The 18,730-nt window shown below is 40.2% G+C and overlaps 1 protein-coding gene across 1 annotated transcript in view; it reads left to right on the plus strand.

The window, feature by feature from the left end:
• DNAH11 (dynein axonemal heavy chain 11) overlaps positions 1–18,730 on the plus strand; it is a 335,444-nt gene that overhangs the window by 43,530 nt on the left and 273,184 nt on the right. The window contains 6 exon segments of the mRNA XM_029929863.1: positions 1,046–1,162; positions 7,643–7,780; positions 8,089–8,213; positions 8,769–8,964; positions 15,126–15,230; positions 15,604–15,996. Of these exon segments, the coding sequence (XP_029785723.1) occupies positions 1,046–1,162; positions 7,643–7,780; positions 8,089–8,213; positions 8,769–8,964; positions 15,126–15,230; positions 15,604–15,996 (1,074 nt within the window).

The raw sequence follows: 18,730 nt of genomic DNA on the forward strand, positions 1-18,730 counted from the left end.
CTGAGCTAGCAGTTAGCACAGAGCCTGATGCGGGGCTCCAACCTATGAACCGTGAGATCATGACCTGAGCCGAAGCTGGACGCTTAACTGACTGAGCCACCCAGGCGCCCCTGTTTTGTCCCCTATAAAACAGAAACAATATTACCTACACCATGTGGCATTTGTGCAAGTTGAGTTAATGTTGTAAAGCCTTCAGAACAGAAGACTGAATAAATGTTAGCTGTCATTCTTACTGTGGTTATTAATACATGAGCTTCGTTTATGGAGGTAACAGAGGACTCTGTGATGTCAAATGGGCGGCACACGCTCTAGGGGCAGCCTGCCTGGAAAGCCTAAGGTGTTAGTGAATTTCTGGGACTTCTTTGGCGAAGACCACGAACTGCACTGCCGTGCAGATGATAATGCTGCTTTCACGATTTCCTTCTTCCTAATTACGCGAGTGGGTGGTTATTGTTAGGAAACTGGGGGGTTGTTAACTGCCTTTTAACACACTGGGAAAATGGAAGAGCATTGTGTTTGATCCGTATCACAGATGACGCTTCCTTACAGACCTGTGGTTTTTGTTCTCACCTGAAGAAATAGGTAGGTTTTCTGCTTCATGAAAAACAAAATGAAAAGCCTTCCTCTTTAAACTTAAAGGTACACTGAAATTACAATGAGGATGGGTTTTTTTTTTTAATTTTCTGAAAAGCTTTGCTTTGTCGCTTATTAAAAAAAAAAAGCGTTGGGAGGAGGACAGATTGGTGGGTCCAACCGCTGGTGTCGGGGTCTGAGCCGGTTGAAAGGCCAGTGAAAACACGGGCTGGCAGTGCTCACTGCTCAGTTTCCTGTAAGTCTCCTGTTTTGGACAGTCAGATATAGCTCTTCCTTGATTCTCCCGGGACTCCTGCTGTGAAACATTCAGAGAGATGGGAGAAGGGGGGGGCATGGGGAGGGAGGAAAGATGGTGCAGGGAAGGGAGGGAGGGAGGTATGTCATGCTCGGGGGATCGCTATTTTCACTGTTGGAAACTTTCCCATAAACTATTTCCCTTTGAATTTTACAGGAATTTGAAAGTGATTATGTTACCTTTAAGTCCAAAACTTTGGATTTTGACAGAAGGCTTGGGACAATTCTTTGTGAAGCTTTCTTTAACTGCAACGGGTTAGAAGCTGCATTTAAGGTTAGTTCTGAAGAAGCTATCATTAAAAAAATATTCTCCTAGTGAATAATTTAGACTGTTAGATGAAAAGAGTGAGTACATTCCTTTCAGATCCAGGTAAACTATTAAGCAGTCACCTGCTGTTTGCATTCACCTCCCCGAATTGAATTTTACATAATGCTCGAAAGAATGATGTGCACTCTGGACATGGTCAGTGTTAGGAGTTTGGGGAATCAATCTTTTCTCAGGTTTATTGTTTTAGCTCTCGTTACCTTTGAGTGAGGTCGGCAAGGGCTGTGAAATCCTCATTCAAAATTGAGCCACTGTGAAAAGTGGGAAATAACTCTTAATCTAAGATTTTTTCTTTCCCGTTGTTGACTTACGTTAGGTTTACCTGGCCACTTCCTTACTCTGAAATGAATAGCAGTTTGCGTACTATATCTCATCAGGTACAAGACACCATATGTTATCAGACACGCCGTTGTTTTGTGTACAAAGAAAGGAAAGTGGTGCCAAAAAATTATGGTTTCGTCGATTATATAACATAGTCCACTTTCAGATGTTAAGACATGAAAAAACGTTGGGCAGAGAACTGAAGAAATGCGGCGTAGTATATAGGTATTCTGAGTTGTGTAAATGAAAGGCATCTTTGCAGACTTCCCAAAAGGACAGCTTACGAGATGAGGAAGAGGGACAGTATATGAAACTTGCTTGTCAAAGAAAAGAACTGGAAGTGTCACGTAAAGTCAGAGGACATCCCACAAGAGGAACTGAGGCTTCTGTTTCAGGAGAAACACACCTAGGGAATCTTGGACAAAATTCACTGAAAATGGCACTGCGAAACAAGAGAACGGACACAGACTTCATGGAAGATACAGTCCGACTTGGACCTTCAAGTTCAGATGACTCGTCAGTTGGTGGTGAAGGTGGACTTGTCTTGCCCTGGGAAAGCATTTTTACATGGAGAATTGACAAGGATCAATTGGTGGTTCATTTTGTAAGAGCTGGGAGATGAAATGGAGATGCTGTTGGCCAAAATATATAGCCTATTATTGTAGAATTAAGCAGCCTATGACCATATCTCTCAGAAATTACTATTTAATATTGCTACTACTTGTTATTTGGCTAGATATGCATGTATGTATCTCGTTGACAAAAGTGACATCATAGGCTGGCCCTCCTTGGTAGCCTTTTTCGTGTAGCAATCCACTATAAATATGTTCTTTTATAGCAGAATTCACTGTTCTGTAGTAGTGTCTCATACTCTCTCTTACTAGAGCTCCTGTTTTTCATGCTTTTATAAACAACTGGAGGAAAGAATGTAGATGGTTTTCTTTACAGAGGCTCCTACCTGTTGTTTTTGTTTTTGTTATTAAAACCTTTTTAGGGGCGCCTGGGTGGCTCAGTCGGTTAAGCCTCCAACTTCGGCTCAGGTCAGATCTCACGATCGTGGGTTCAAGCCCCACATCAGGCTCTGTGCTGACAGCTAGCCCAGAGCCTGGAGCCTGCTTCCGGTTCTGTGTCTCCTTCTCTCTCTGCCCCTCCCCCTCTCATGCTCTGTCTCTCTCTGTATCAAAAATAAATAAAACATTAAAAAAAAAACCCTAAAAACCTTTTTAAAAAAATGTTGGGGCTCCTGGGTGGCTCAGTCAGTTAAGTGTCTGACTTCAGCTCAGTCATGATCTCACAGTTTGTGCGTTCCAGCCCCACCTAGGGCTCTACACTGACATCTTGGAGTCTGGAGTCTGCTTTGGATTCTGTATCTTCCTCTCTCTCTTTCCCCCCCACTCGTGTGTGCATTTCCTCTTTCTCTCTCTAAAGTAAATACATAAACATCTTTAGAATTATGGTTATTTTTGAGAAGGAAAGAGAGTGTGACTGGGGAAAGGCAGAGAGAGAGAGAGACAGAAACCGAGGATCTAAAGTGGGTTCTGGCCCGTCAGCAGTGAGCCCACTGCAGTGCTCAGACTCCGGAACTGTGAGATCCAAAGTTGGATGCTTAACCGACTGAGTCACCCGGGTGCCCCACCTACCTTTTCTCATTCAGGTCTCTCATCTCCTCGTAGCATGCCAGTTGGTATGGATTCTATTCTAGTGCCTGCCATTTATTTTTTTCTGGACAACTTTGTCTTTTTGTCACACATTTTTTTCTTCAACTTTCCACACATTTGTCTTGTCGATGGAAACGTCTCGCCTGAGCTCCTGTCTAGTAACTCTGCGGGGGTGGGACCTCATCTTACATTTGTTGTTACACTTAGATCCCTTCCTTTGTGTCTTATGAAGCCAACACTTAATCACTGCTTGAGGTTGGGTGGACTGTCTGGTCGTCAGAGTAACAGAATGCTACGCTGCTGAGGGTAGACTGCAGGGAGAGAAGTGGCAGAGGACAAAAATTACAGGGTTGCATAATGAGGAAAAAATGATTTCTGTCACAGGGACCGGATGATGGGCTCTGACTGTTTGCTGTTGGGTCCTAGGGAATAAATATTTGCTGATGGTTCTCCGAAGACCATAATTCATGCCCGCTCTTGGCCAAGACATGACCAGGAAGGGCCCTGGACCCAAACACCGGTCTCCTCTAATGTGAAACTGTAGTTCAAAGCCTACAGTGTTGACACTCAATAAAAAACAACACAAAGCCAAATGCTAACAGATGTTTCTCTGAGAGGTAGTGTGTCTGCATGAAGGTAGATAGAAGTGCCCGAGTTAAAGTATCTCGAGGACTCCTCAGACGGTAAAACTGAAAGTGGTAAAATTGGGAAGTGTCTAATGGTTCAAGTGCCAACAGAAAAAAACATTGTGGGAAGCGGCAAACCCAGGAAAAAATATCGGCCCTTGAACGGTGGCAACAGCCTTATGAGAAGGCACGTTCTGTGGTGAAGTGAGAAGCAGAGGAAAATTTAGGGAGATCTTACGGATCTCAAATGGGATGTTTAGGAGAAGAAAGACGAAGTGGGAGTCTGCTTTTAATCTTTTGAGATTGATATGAAGGAAGCGTTTATTATGCTCTTTATAAAATAGCTCTCAGTGCCGTGACGACAGGAAGCAAGCGGTGCAAATGATCGTAGTTCTCATCCCAGAGGGTAATTTTTAGATATTTGACCATGTGCACTACCCAAATGGTTAAGGTTTCTCTTCCTACTATTTCCTGCTTCTACAACCTCCCCGTAGCCTCTGCGTCTTTTCTATGCTTGGAGTCAAGTCTCGATAGCATAGCAGGCAGGCAGGATGAGATGCGGTTGGGAAGTTTCTGTTATTTCAGTTGTGGTCAGTACGTTAAGTGTTTGAACGAGCATGTTGGGAAGTGAGTGCATTTCCCTGCTGTTGGAGGATTACACTTTGTTGAATCTGTGAGTCAGTGTTTGCTTCTGAATGTTAACACAAAATCCAAGGTCAACAAAATAGTGGTTGTAAGGAGGAAGTTTATTTGCATTTTGCTAGGTAGCAGCTAACTAAGCAGGTTTCAAAACGTTGAGCAGTTTCTATAGTAGTTAGAATTGATATTACCGGGGGAACAAAAAGCCTAATGTGTCTAAACTGACCTCTGAGATAGTTAAATCTACATTTTGCTTTGTACAATTTTTTCACTTTTTTCCCCCTTTGCAGTGAAGGTAGTTTATGTAAATACTTAGAAAATGTTAACAGTAAAGGTGTTTTTAAAGAAAAGGGTTTTTCCCCCATTATTTAACTTTAATTCCAGTGTAATTAACATACAGTGTTACATTAGTTTCAGGTGTACAATATAGCGATTCAACAATTCTATTACATTATTTAACTCAGTTAGTTAAGCCTCCAACTCTTGATTTCTGCTCAGGGCATGATCTCCTGGCTGTCAGATCAAGCCCTGAGTCAGGCTCTGCACTGGGCAGGAGCCTGATTGAAATTCACCCTCTCTGTCTGCCCCTCCCCTACGCATGCTCACTCACACCCTCTATCTCTCTCCTCTTTCAAAAAAAAAAAAAAAAAAAAAAAAAAACCACAACAAAAAACCAATAAAAGACTCCAATTCTGTGTACATTACTCTGTTCATCTATATGTACTCTTTTTTTTAATTAATAGTTTATTACCAAGTTGGTTTCCATATAACACCCAGTGCTCTTCCCCACAAGTGCCCCCCTTCTTCCCTCCCTCATCAGCCCTCAGTTCTCAGCATTCAAAAGTCTCTCATGATTTGCCTTCCTCCTTCTCCCCAACTCTCTTCCCCCCTTTCCCCTTCCCATGGTCCCGTTAGGTTTCTCCTGTTAGACCTAGGAGTGACAACATATGGTGTCTGTCTGCCACCTGACTTATTTCACTTAGCATGACTCCCTCTAGGTCCCCTTCATCTATTTTATCAATTCTGTACCCTATATCCCCTCTGCTATCCACCAGTTCTCTTTTACAAGAGTCTTTTTTTTGTCTTTTTTGTTTTTGTTCAAGTCCACATATATGAAATCATAGGGTATTTGTCTTTCTCTAAGTGATTTATTTTACTTAGCACTATACCCTCTAGATCCATCTATGCTGTTGCATGTGGCAGGATTTCATTCTTTTTAAAGGCTAATGTTCTATTGTATATATACCACATCTGTATCCATTCATTTATTGATGGACAGTTGGGCTGTTCCATATTTTGCTTTTGTAAATAATACTACAGTAAACAGAAAAGTGCGTGCATCTTTTCAAATTAGTGTTTTAGTATTTGGGTAAATACCCAGTAGTGCAATTATTGGATCATACAGTAATTCTATTTTTTATTTTGTGGGGAACCTCCATACTGTTTTCCCCAGTGGATACACCAGTTTGTGTTCCCACCAACCATGCTTGAGCATTACTTTTTTTTTTTCTTCCCACATCCTCGCCAGCAGTTGTTTAAAGAAAACAAATTTTGAGGAACACCTATTACTTCCCTAAGAGGAGTAACAAAACTTTATTTTTGGCCATGTTACTGGGAAGGCATATACATTGGTATACTGGTTTCTGCCATCTTGATGATACTTACTGACTCTGAGGAGGTATCTTCTTTTAAAGAAATATCTGTATAACAGGCCTCATAACTAACATTTGATGAAGCCCACGCAGAGTGAGCAAGTGACACAATAATTTTAAGTGGCCCCTTGGTTGTTGAGGGCCCACACAGGGAAGCCCAGGCCCTGGCGGCAGACTGCCCAATGTCAAATGGCAGCCCTGCCACTAGCTGAGTGAATTTGGGGAAATGACTCCTTCTCCACAGCTCAGTTTTCTTATCTGAAACACATGATAACAGCATTTTAAGGCCCTTAAATAGAGTACCTAGCACCTTGCAAGCATTACTTAAACACTGCTTATATGAAAGTATGCATTTTAATGATATCATTTTGCTTGCAAGGAAAGCTGTCTGACTCTGGCACACAGAAGGATCCTCATGGGGCAGAAAATCAGGCAGGAGGCTAATGGAGATCCAAGGTTAGGCTCCCCAGGTAGCTGAGCTTTGTGGAAACTGGCGGTGAAAGTTGGTTTGGATTTGGGTGGGGAGCGTGGACTGAGCGAGGAGAGTTGAAGGACTGTCCTGCTTGCTGGTGATGTGATGCTGTTCTCGTCCATGTCTTTTTCTTCTGTCTCCCTATTCATTGGTTTCCACCGCTTGCTAATAGTTTATGTTCAGTTCAGGCTGCTATGCCTCGATTCTTTTCCAGATGAGGAGAGAATGTGGTGAATTCAAGGCATTAGTTTGAGGTAGGGCATTCATGTCAAAGGAATATTTGTCTGCTTGTGGGCTAGTTGACCTTGGAGCAGGTCACCGCTGCTGCCCCCCCCGCCACAGTGTTGGGGGTAGCTGAGTGGTGTGGCAGGAAACATGGCTGCCATGCACAGGACAGGCCACATTCGGCATAATTACTCTTATAATTATTTGTATTTATTTATTTTGACAGAAACAGAGACAGCTTGGCGGGGGGGAGCGGGGAGCAGGGTGGAAACAGAGAATCCCAAGCAGGCTCAACCCTGCCAGCTCAGAGCCTGCTGAGGGACTCGAACTCACCAAACCATGAGAGCATGATCTGAGCTGAAATCAAGAGTTGGACGCAAAACCAACTGAGCCACCCAGACGCCCCCGCTGTAATTATTAAAGGTGTGACCTGGAGGTCCTTGATACAGATATTCTTATATCAAAAGAGCATATTGTAGGAGGAGAGAACAAATAAAGAGGAAATTCATTTTGCTTCTGTTTTTATATCTGAAAAGTCTCAAAACCTTTCCTGGTGCCCAGCAGGTGGAAGGAGCGTTGCCTGTGAGGAGGGATTGCTGCCAAACAGCAGTTAATTTCTGACTCCTCTCATTTTCTGCTGAGGCAGGGAAATGACCTCACTTTTAGTGTTGGCTTTATTGGGAAAATGTTTTCAGTTTGGAGGTACCTCCGGATTCTTAGAGGGTTCTAGATATTTGCTTTATCTCTAGTCATATAGGAGGCTTTATGGGAGAAATAACGGAGTATTTGTATTAAAAACCCACAGTTTGTAACCTTTTAACTTTGATTTTTCACAGCTTTTGACCGTATTTGGGAATTTTCTAGAGAAACCGGTTGTCATGGAAATCTTCAGCCCACATTATAGCACACTGGTGCACATGTTTGACACGGAGTTGGGTATGTGTAAGCGGCTGTATAATGAACATGTGAAGCAGGTAAGTAGAGGCGAAGTTGAGCACATCCGAAGCATCATTTTTGTGGGTAATGGCCATCAGTTGGGACTTGACTTAATGGTACCTAAAGATTAGATACAGGCACTAAAGCTTTTATGCCTTTATTTAATTTGTTTCCTTATGCAGATGAACTTGGCTTAGGACCATAACTCTACTAATCAAGTTCTTAACACATAGATTTTATGTATTTGTGCTGTAAAACTACCAAAATGAACAATTGCTTACAAGGCTGGAATGCACTGTGATTAAATATTTCCTTTCTTCCTCTTCACCAAAATATCACTTTGCAGATTGAACATGGAAATGTAGTTCTCCACAGGAATATGCCTTTTACCGCCGGCAACATCAAGTGGGCTAAAGAGGTCCTTGAACGACTTCAAACATTTTGGTCCAATTTTGCATCTCTCCGGTATTTGTAAGTTATTAGGCTTATTTCATGGTAAAACCATCCTAATGGAACAGGCAAATTTTACGGAGTTCAGAGAGCTAGCTGTTCATTTTAGCACTTAAAGAGTCATTGCCCTGTTTAACTCTTCATTGCCTCAGTTCACTGAGAAGGATTCATCCCCATGCTTTTAAAATACATTCAGTGGGACTCTTAAAACTTGATCTCTTTAGGTCTATACATAATTTCTTTTCACTTTTCCTTTTCACAACAATCTGTTGGTAGCTTTTTGTTAGTTTTCTTCAGTAACTAGCACTTCTTTTATTTTGCAAATTTTCTGTACCTTCCTCTTTGTAGGAATTGGTAACTTTCTGATGTTGACTTTGAGTTACCTCTTTGGAGTTCCATTAATTTCATAACTGTCTTTTTAAGGCAAAGATAATCATAACCATTATTTGGCCTTTATTGTTTCTATTCCTGTTTTTTGTAGTGCATTTTATCATATTTTTTTATTGTATATTTCATTGTAAAGTAGTCAAGCTGAAATCTAATATATAGAAAAGTAGAAAAATCCTGTTCCTACAGATTCTTGGAAGGTCCTGATGATGCCCTAGTTTATCAGAAGTATACTGAAATGACAACTTTGCTAGACCAATTTGAAAATTCTGTCTATGATGAATGGAAAAGTAATGTTGATGAAATCTGTGAATTCAATTTGAATCAACCCTTGGTTAAATTCAGTGCCATAAATGGTCTTCTCAGTGTCAACTTTGACCCAAAGGTAGGGGTTTGATGTTTGTAACTTGTTTTATAGATGCAGTTTTTATTACAAGTAAATCCCTGATACTTCTGATATTTAATTTTGGGAGAATGTCAGTGCTACGAGGAATATAACCAGAAACTTTAAAAGAAATATTTATTTTTAAGAGAAGAGAGAGAGAGCACCAGTGATAGAGGGGCAGGCAGAAAGGGGGAGAGAGGGTCCAAACTGGGTTCTGTACTCACAGCAGCCAGCCCAATGGGAGGCTCAAACCCATAAACTGTGAGATCATGACCTGAATCGAAGTTGGATGCTGAACTAACTGAGCCACACAGGTCCCCCTGAAAACAATTAATAGGTTGTTTTAGAGATTTGTTTCCCAAATGCTGTATTAACTACTGTTTATTTTGCCTTGTAATGACCACTTCCACCTTCACTTAATAATGAGTTGAGGTCCATTTTATTTTATCTTTGCGTTCTGTGTTTCCAGCATAGTGTCTGACGTGTCGTAAGACCTGATAAGTGTTAGCTCAATTGAATGTAATCATTAGTCTTTTATCAGAGTTTTCTGGCTTGAATTTTGTTTTTAGTTCATTAAAATTTTATCATGTAAGTTAAGATTTGGGGAGTCTGCAAAATGTATGGAATGAGAGACATTTTTTAATGCTTTGGGTGAATAATGGTAAATGATTTGTCATAATATCTTTCAGGGGGACAATAAACTCTAATATGTTAAGTTAGTAATTTTTAAAAGTAGTGTTAAAAAACACAAAACAACATATAAATACCCCCAAATAATATGAATGGCTAAATAGTATCCTGGATGAAAATTACCTTTATTGAAGAGATCTTTTTTTATCTTAGGGTACACCACATAACAAAGAGAAATTTCATAAATTCTCTGAGTAAGTTTATTTTCTCAAAAGTTTATTACCTGTTATGTAATTGATAATAATATAATAATGAAAGTGCAGGACGTTTAAGAGCAATTACATATGTGTATATGTTTATATATAATGTACTCTATGTGCATATATTTGATAAATGATATGTATGTAGGCATGTATGTATTTTAACCTATTTCCCACTTGGAGAATTTGGCAGGAGACCACAAAAAAGTTTTTTCTTAATGTGTGTTTATTTTGAGAGAAAGAGACCCAGAATGAGTGGGGGACGGGCAGCAGGTGAGGGAGAGAGTGTCCTAAGCAGACTTTATGCTGTCAGCGTGAGCTTCGTGCAGGGCCTGATCCTACACACCATATGATAGTGACCTGAGCCAAAATCAGGATTTGGCCACTTACCCAATGAGCTACCCAGGCTCTCCTAAACTTTTCTGTTTACTTAAAAGAAGATGCTTTACAGGAAAGGGCAAACATAAAAATATCTTTTTGTAAGTTGCTATTACAAAAAAAAATAAGTCAAAAATTGACTAATTTTTTAGATAGTGAACATTATATACTGTTTTTTAGTGATTGCTCTTTCATTTCAGTTTGATTGTAGGCCTAGATAGGAAATGAACCTCACTGGATTTGATAGTCATGATCTGCACCCAATTCTGATCTGTGGCCCTAAAATAGTATAAAGAATAGCATCACTGAATTATGTTTACAAACCTTAGCACATACTTATAAATACATGACCTCGAGAACTGAGGATTTCTTTCATCCCTGATTTCATAAAACCAGCCTACAGAAACTAAATTCCTGAGATGTTCCAGGGATAATTCCTGTGATTGTACCTGAAGCGATGATAAAAACGCAGACTGTATGTTAATAGTTAACCCCCGGATGTGACAACCTCGGAGAGTCAACTGATTTACCTTAAAAATGTGTTGTCAAGTCTTTTGCACAGAACCTGTGATTTAGAGGAACAGTCATTTCTACTACATGACATATTCATTCCTCAAAATCACTGCACTAGGAAAAGATTGCACAGTAAAAAGTACCAGGCTTGTGGGGAAAATGAGGTTAGTGCTGTCATACTTGAAGAGTTGTAATAAGAGGTGACTGGGTGGCTTGGTTGGCTAAGTGGCTGACTGATGATATCCTCATCATCATGGTCATGATCGAGCCCCATGTAGGGCTCTGGGCATGCAGTGGAGCTTTCTTGAGGTTCTTTCTCCCGCTCTTCCCTGCCCCTCCCTGGTTTGCTCTCTCAAAATAAAAGAACTATAAGCAATACTTTAAAAAATAGGAATGTAGTATCTCAAGATCATAAAAGCCATATATTAAATACCCACTGCTAATATCATTCTCAGTGTGGAGAAACTGAGAGCTTTCCCCCTCAGGTCAGGAACACAAGGATGTCCGCTCTCACTGCCATAAATCAACCTCGTGTTTGAAGTCCTACTCTCAGCAGTCAGACAATACAAAGAAAAAAAGGCATCCAAATAAGCCAGGAGGAAGTCAAACTTTCACTCTTCACAGATGATGTGATACTCTATGTGGAAAACTCAAAAACTCTACCAAAAAACTGCTAGAACCGATCTATGAATTCAGCAGTCATAGGATAAAAAAATCAGGGTACAGAAATTGGTTGCCTTTTATACACCAATAATAAAGCAGCAGAAAGAGAAATCAGGGAATCGACCACATTTATAATTGCACCAAAAAGCATAAAATACCTAGGAATAAACCTAATCAAAGAGGGGAAAGATCTGTACAGTGAAAACTATAGAAAGCTTATGAAAGAATTTGAAGATTTCAAAAAAAAATTCCATGCTCATGGATGGGAAGAACAAATATTGTTAAAATGTCAGTACTACCCAAAGCAATCTACCTATTCCATGCAATCCCTATCAAAATAATACCAGCATTCTTCACAGAGCTAAAACAAACAGTCCTAAAATTTGTATGGAACCAGAAAAGACCCCAAATAGCCAAACCAATCATGAAAAAGAAAACCAAAGCTGGAGGTATCACAATTCCAAACTTGAAGCTGTATTACAAAGCCATAATCATGTAGACAGTATGGACTGGCAAACAAACACACAGATCAATGGAACAGAAGAGAGAACCCAAAAAATGGACCCACAAATGTATGGCTAACTCATCTTTGAGAAAGCAGGAAAGAATTTCCAATGGAATAAAGACCATCTCTTTAGGAAATGGTGTTGGGAAAACTGGACAGCAACATGCTGAAGAATGAACCTGGATCACTTTCTTACACCACACACAAAAATAAACTCAAAATGGATGAAAGACCTATATGTTAGGCAGGAAGCCATCAAAATCCTAGAAGAGAAAACAGGCAACAACCTCTGTGACCTCAGCTGCAGCAACTTCTTACTAGACACGTGTCTGGGGGCAAGGGAAACAAGCAAAAATGAAGTATTGTGACCTCATCAAGGTAAAAAGCTTTTGCACTATAAGAAACAATCAGCATAACTAAAAGGCAGCTGATGGAATGGTAGAAGATGTCTTCAAATACCCTCTCCGAAAAGGGGTGAGTATCCAAAATATATAAAGAACTTCTCAAATTCAACACCCAAAAATAATCCAGTGAAAAAATTGGTAGAAGACAGACACTTGTCCAGAGAAAATATCCAGCCGTCTAACGGACACATGAAAAGATGTTCAACATCACTAATCATCAGGGAAACACAAATCAAAACCACGATGAGATACCACCTGTCAGAATGGCTAAAATTAACTTGGGCAACAGATGTTGAGGATGAGGAGGAAAAGGAGCCCTTTTGTACTGCTGGTGGGAATGCAAACTGGTACAGTCTCTCTGGAAAACAGTATGGAAGTTCCTCAAGAAATTAAAAATAGAACTATTCTGTGACCCAGAAATTCCACTACTAGGTATATATCTAAGGGATACAGCAGTGATGTTTCAAAGGGGCACATGCACCCCAATATTTAGCAGTGCTATTCACAATAGCCAAAGTCTGGAAAGAGCCCAAATGTCCTTTGACTGATGAGTTGATAAAGTTCCATCCATGTTTTTGCAAATGGCAAGATTTCATTCTTTTTGATTTCTGAGAAATATTCCATGTGTGTGTATATAAGTGTATATATATGTATGTATATACACACACATATACATATGTATCTATACATGTGCACACATATACATATGTATATACATGCATGTATATATGAATATACACATGTACATGTGTTTATATGCATATACACATACTTGTATACATATGTGTATATATACATATATATGCATATATATATACACACACACACAATGGAATATTTCTCAGCAATTAAAAAGAATGAAATCTTTCCATTTGCCACACGTGGATGAAACGAGTATATTATGCAAAGTGAAATAAGTCAGAGAAACACAAATATCCTATGACTATACTCATATGTGGAATTTAAAATACAAAACAGATGAACATAAGGGAAAGGAAGCAAAAATAAGATAATAACAGTGACAAACCATAAGAGATTCTTAAATAGAACAAGCTGAGGGCCGCTGTAGGGGTGTTGTAGGGGGGAGGGACTAAATGAGGAAGGGCCATTGAGGAGGACACTGTTGGGATGAGCACAGGGTGTTATATATATGAGGGATGAATCACTAAGTTCTATTCTGGAAATCATTATTACATTATATGTTAACCAACTTGGATGAAAATTTAAAACAAAGGGAAAAAGAAAAAGGCAAACCAAGAAACAGACTCTTAACTAGAGAGAACAGAAGGAGCTGAGGGTTAACACAGGAAAGTGGGTAGGGGATGGGTGAGCACTGAGTGCTGTATGCAAGTGTTGAATCACTATATTGTACACCTAAAACTGATATTCTACTGTATGTTAACTAACTGGAATTTAAATAAAAATTAAAAAGGAATGTAGGAATAACAGCATTATTTTATACATTTTAAATGGCTAAATAAATAATATGTAGATATTACAGTAAATATGGCTTTCCCAAGACAAAGACCTGAAGTTTGCTCACGGAAGTGGATTTTGAAAAGGTTGTAGTTTGTGTGTTACTGTGAAGGGATGGAAAGAGAGTAACCTGATACCAGGCAGAAAGGTGTACCCTGCCCCCCACCCCCTTGCAGGTGAGTGGGCATGAGGGAACTGAAGTTCTTGATGGCTGTTTACATATGAGCATTCTGTGTATTTCTAAATGATTTTTTAATTAAAGTTTTTAAAAAATGTTTATTGTTGTGAGAGAATGAGACAGAGTGTGAATAGGGGGAGGAGCAGAGAGAGAGGGACACACAGAATCTGAAGTGGACCTCAGGCTATGAGCTGTCAGTTAAGAGCCCGATGCAGGGCTTGAACTCATGAGCCTAGTCATGAGGTCTTGACCTGAAGCAAAGCTGGATGTTCAACTGACTGAGCCATCCGAGTATGAGTAGGGGAGGAGGCAGAGGGAGAGAGAGAATCCCAAGCAGGCTCCTCGCCACTGGGGAGCGCAATGTGGGGCTCACTCCCACGATCCTAGGATCATAACCCAAGCTGAGATAGTCAGACGCTCAACCAACTGAGCCGCCTGGTGCCCCACGCCTATATGTAAGCCTTCGGTTGAGCTGGGTGCAGTTTTTAGCATTTACCTACTGTTTCTTGCTAATGAAATTGCAGATAAGCACAGACAAAATGGGTGGTATGATCACATTGCTTGTGTATCAGTCACATTGGAACAAATTTATGTTTTCAAAACAAACATTGTAACAAGGGTGCTGGGAAAAGATTGAGGTCCATTTATGGACTTGAATTTCACACACAAGTCCGTGTGCACATGTTGCTGTCTTCTTTCACTGTGGGCCCTAGCCAGCAATACATCCCTTTATTACTTATACTTCCACAGCATAGAAATGTATGATTGTTACTTAAAAAGCATGTGAAACAGCAGCTTCTGTACCTTGACAACTGGAGAATATTGTAATCATTGGATGCAATTTCATTTTTTATTTTTTATTTATTTATTTTTTTTTTTTGAGAGAGAGAGAGAGCATGAGCAGGGAAGGGTCAGAGAGAGAGAGGGAGACACAGAATCTGAAGCAGGCTCCAGGCTCTGAGCTGTCAGCACAGAGCCCGATGGGGCTTGACCCCACAAACCGTGAGATCATGACCTGAGCTGAAGTCAGACGCTTAACCGACTGAGCCACCCAGGCATCCCTGGTTGCAATTATAAGTATTTGGAATTTAACGTGTGTTAAAAGAGAATGCTATTATTAAAATACATAACATTCCTTGATTTTCTTTTAATAGCTAGTGGCTGTATTGAGAGAAGTGAAATACCTTTTGATGTTGAAGAAATCCAATATACCAGATTCAGCTCTAGCCGTCTTCAAAAAAAGAAACACTCTTTTAAAGGTCAGTGTTATTGAGGCAATTTTTTAACAGAAAAATTTTTTTGCTTGAATTTTTTTTTTTTTTTTTTTTGAGAGAGAGAGGAAGAATGTGCATGAGTTGGGGAGAGAGGTGGAGGGTTCCGGAAAGAGGGAGAATCTTAGACCTCACTTTCAGCATGGAGCCCAGTGCAGAGCTTGATCCCATGACCCTGGGATCATGACCCGAGCTCAGATCAAGAGTCAGATGCTCAACCGCCTGAGCTGCTTAGGCGCCCCTGAATACAAGTATCTTGATTTATGACGATTAACAGGTAGACCTGTAGTATTTTTATGCCTTTAAGATACACAGCTTTAACATATTTGGCACTTTTTGTTTGGGGATTTTCTTTGCTCAGTACATTGGAAATCTTGAACTTCTTGTGCAAGGGTATAATAAGCTGAAGCAGACCCTTCTGGAAGTGGAATACCCTCTGGTTGAAGAGGAGCTGAAGGCCGTGGAAGAGCAGCTGCGGGCGGCGACGACGTCGCTGACGTGGCGTCATGACTGCTGGGGCTACATCGAGAGGGTGAACACGGCCACGTTGGAGCTGGCGCGCAGAGTTGAGCGCGCGCAGAGCAATGTTAAAGCGATCCAGCAGACCATGAAGGCGTGGGCGGAGTGTACGCTTCTTCCCCGGAGGGAGCCCAGAAGGGAGGCTGCCTTTGCTCTGGAGGACAAGAGTGATTTGTTTTCTAAAAAGTACAAGCTAATTCAGGAAGATGGCTGCAAGATACATAACTTGGTGGAGGTAATTGCTTTTAAGGTTTTGAAATAGATTGAAGAGCTTTTCAGTGTTGAGAAAGGGACAGACATGTACAACCTTGTACTGTAGGATTGTTTCATTAGGACTGAGAGCTTTATGTGTGGTTTTGGGAAGCAGTTAAAATGGAGGAATTTTCCTTTCTTGACTATTAGAATGTGAGATAACTTCTATGAAACACCAAGGCTAGAGATGGAATCCTTGGGTTTGTCATAGCTGCATGCTCTTTGGGAAGCTCTTCATAGGCAGCCTTGCTGCTGGAATGCCTGTATGTGTCAGCCATCTTGTCTGCGTCCTCTCCCGACACCCTCTCAACCTTCTAAGGGTGGTGACAATCGTCACTGTTTTTTTAAAGAAATATTTGAATTTTTAAAACTATTCTGGTGGTGTCCATTTAAGAGAAGACAAAATGAAATAGAACAAGGCAGAAAAATAAAAGCAACTGAACAAAAAGTCCCTTGTCTCTTGGGTCTTATATTCTAGTTGGAAAAGAGAGAAAATAGCAAATACAGAATAGGTCAATTGGTCATAGGAGAAATGGTTAAAAAAAAATTAGAGCAGGTAGGATAGGGAATCATTGAGAGGGGAGGTGTATTTTTTTTTATTTAAATTCTAGTTAGCCAACATATAGTACAATATTGATTACAGGAGTAGAATTCAGTGATTCATCACTTATGTTCAATATCCAGTGCTCATCACAGCAGGTGTTCTCTTTAATACCCATCACCCATCTAGTCCAATTTCCACCCACCTCCTTCCATCAACCCTCAGTCTATTCTGTCATAAGAGTCTCCTGTGATTTGTTTCCCTCTCTTCTCTTTTTATTCCCCCCACTTTCCACATGTTCATTTGTTTTGTTTCTTAAATTCCACATATAAGTGAAATCACATGCTGTTTGTCTTTCTCTGATTTATTTCACTCAGCATGGTACATTGTAGTTACATCCATGTCATTGCAAAGGGTAAGATTTCATTCTTTTTGATTGCCAAGTAATATTCCATTGTGGCTATATATATAATCTTCTTTATCCATTCATCATTCGATGGAAATTGGGGCCCTCTCAATAGTTTGGCTATTGTTGATAATGCTGCAATGAACATTGGAATGCATGTCCCCCTTGGAATCTGTATTTTTGTATCCTTTGGGTAAATACCTAATAGTGCAATTGTTGGATCTTGGGTAGTTCTGTTTTTAGTCTTTTGAGGAATCTCCACACTGTTTTCCAGAGTGGCATCACCAGTTTGCATTCCCACCGGCGGTGCAAGAGGGTTTCCCTTTCCCACAGCCTCACCAACACCTGCTGTGTTGTTCATGTCAGCCATTCTGACAGGTGTGAGGTGGGATCTCATCATGGTTTTGATTTGCACTTCCCTGATGAAGGGTGGTGTTGTTGAGCATCTTTTCATGTGTCTGTTGGCCTTCTGGATGTCTTCTTTGGAAAAGTGTCTATTCATGCCTTCCGCCAATTTCTTAACTGGGTTGTTTGTTTTTTGGATGCTCAGTTTGATAAGTTCTTTATGGACTGTGGTTACTAACTTTTCAACATATATCACCTTCAAATATCTTCCCCCATTTTGTAGGTTACCTTTTAGTTTTGTTGATTGTTTACTTCACTTTGCAAACTTTTTATCTTGTTTCCTTTACCTTTGGTGAGTAAAGAGGTCTAGTAAGAAGTTACTGTGGCTGAGGTCACAGAGGTTGCTGCTCATGTTCTTTAGAATTTTGATGGTTTCTTGTCTCACATTTAGGTCTTTCACCCATTCTGATGTGTGTGTGGGGGGGGTGTAACACAGTGGTCCAGTTTCATTCTTTTGCATATAGCCCTCCAGTTTTCCCAGTGCCATTTGTCAAAGACTGCCTTTTTCCCACTGAATACTCTTCCCTGCTTTGTTGAAGATTAGTTTACCATATAGTTGTGAGTCCATTTCTGGGTTCTCTGTTCTGTTCCATTGGTCTGTGTGTTTTTGTGCCAGTACTATGCCATCTGGATGATTACGGCTTTGTAATATAGCTTGAATTCCAGGATTGTGATATTTCCGGTGTTGTTTTTCTTCTTTGCCTTGGCTATTCAGAGTCTTTTGTTGTTCCATACGAATTTTAGGATTGTTTGTTCTAGCTCTGTGAAGAACGCTGGTGATTTATTGATAGGGATTTCATTGCATGTGTAGATTACTCTGTGTAACATAGGCATTTTTAACAATGTTTGTTCTTCCCGTCCATGAGCATGGCAGAGTGTTTCATTTCTTTGTGTTTTCTTCAAGTTTTTTCTTAAGTTTTCTATAGTTTTCAGAGTATAGATCTTTTACCTCTTGAGTTAGGTTTATTCCTAGGTATCTTACTGTTTTAGCTGCAATTGCAAATGGGATCAATTCTTTGATTTCTTTTTCTGCTGCTTTGCTAGTGGTATATAGAAATGTGAGAGATTTCTGCACATTGATTTTATATCCTGTGACTTTGCTAAATTCATGTACTGGTTCTAGAAGTTTTTGACATAGAATATTGTGTCATCTGCAAATAGCAAAAGTTTGACTTTTTCCTTGCTGATTTGGATGGGCAGAGGGAGTATTTCATATGAGGTGGTTTGAAACACTTCCTTATGAGGATTCTGCTGAGAACGAGACAGGAAAGAGAATGAGGCATGTAGAGCCCAGGAGAAGGATGTTGTAGGTAGCTCAAAGTACAGAAGTTTGAGGAAGGAGCATGGTAGGCCTGTCCAAGGATC

This window comes from Suricata suricatta, chromosome 2, assembly GCF_006229205.1.
Source record: "Suricata suricatta isolate VVHF042 chromosome 2, meerkat_22Aug2017_6uvM2_HiC, whole genome shotgun sequence".
Lineage (NCBI taxonomy): Eukaryota > Metazoa > Chordata > Mammalia > Carnivora > Herpestidae > Suricata > Suricata suricatta.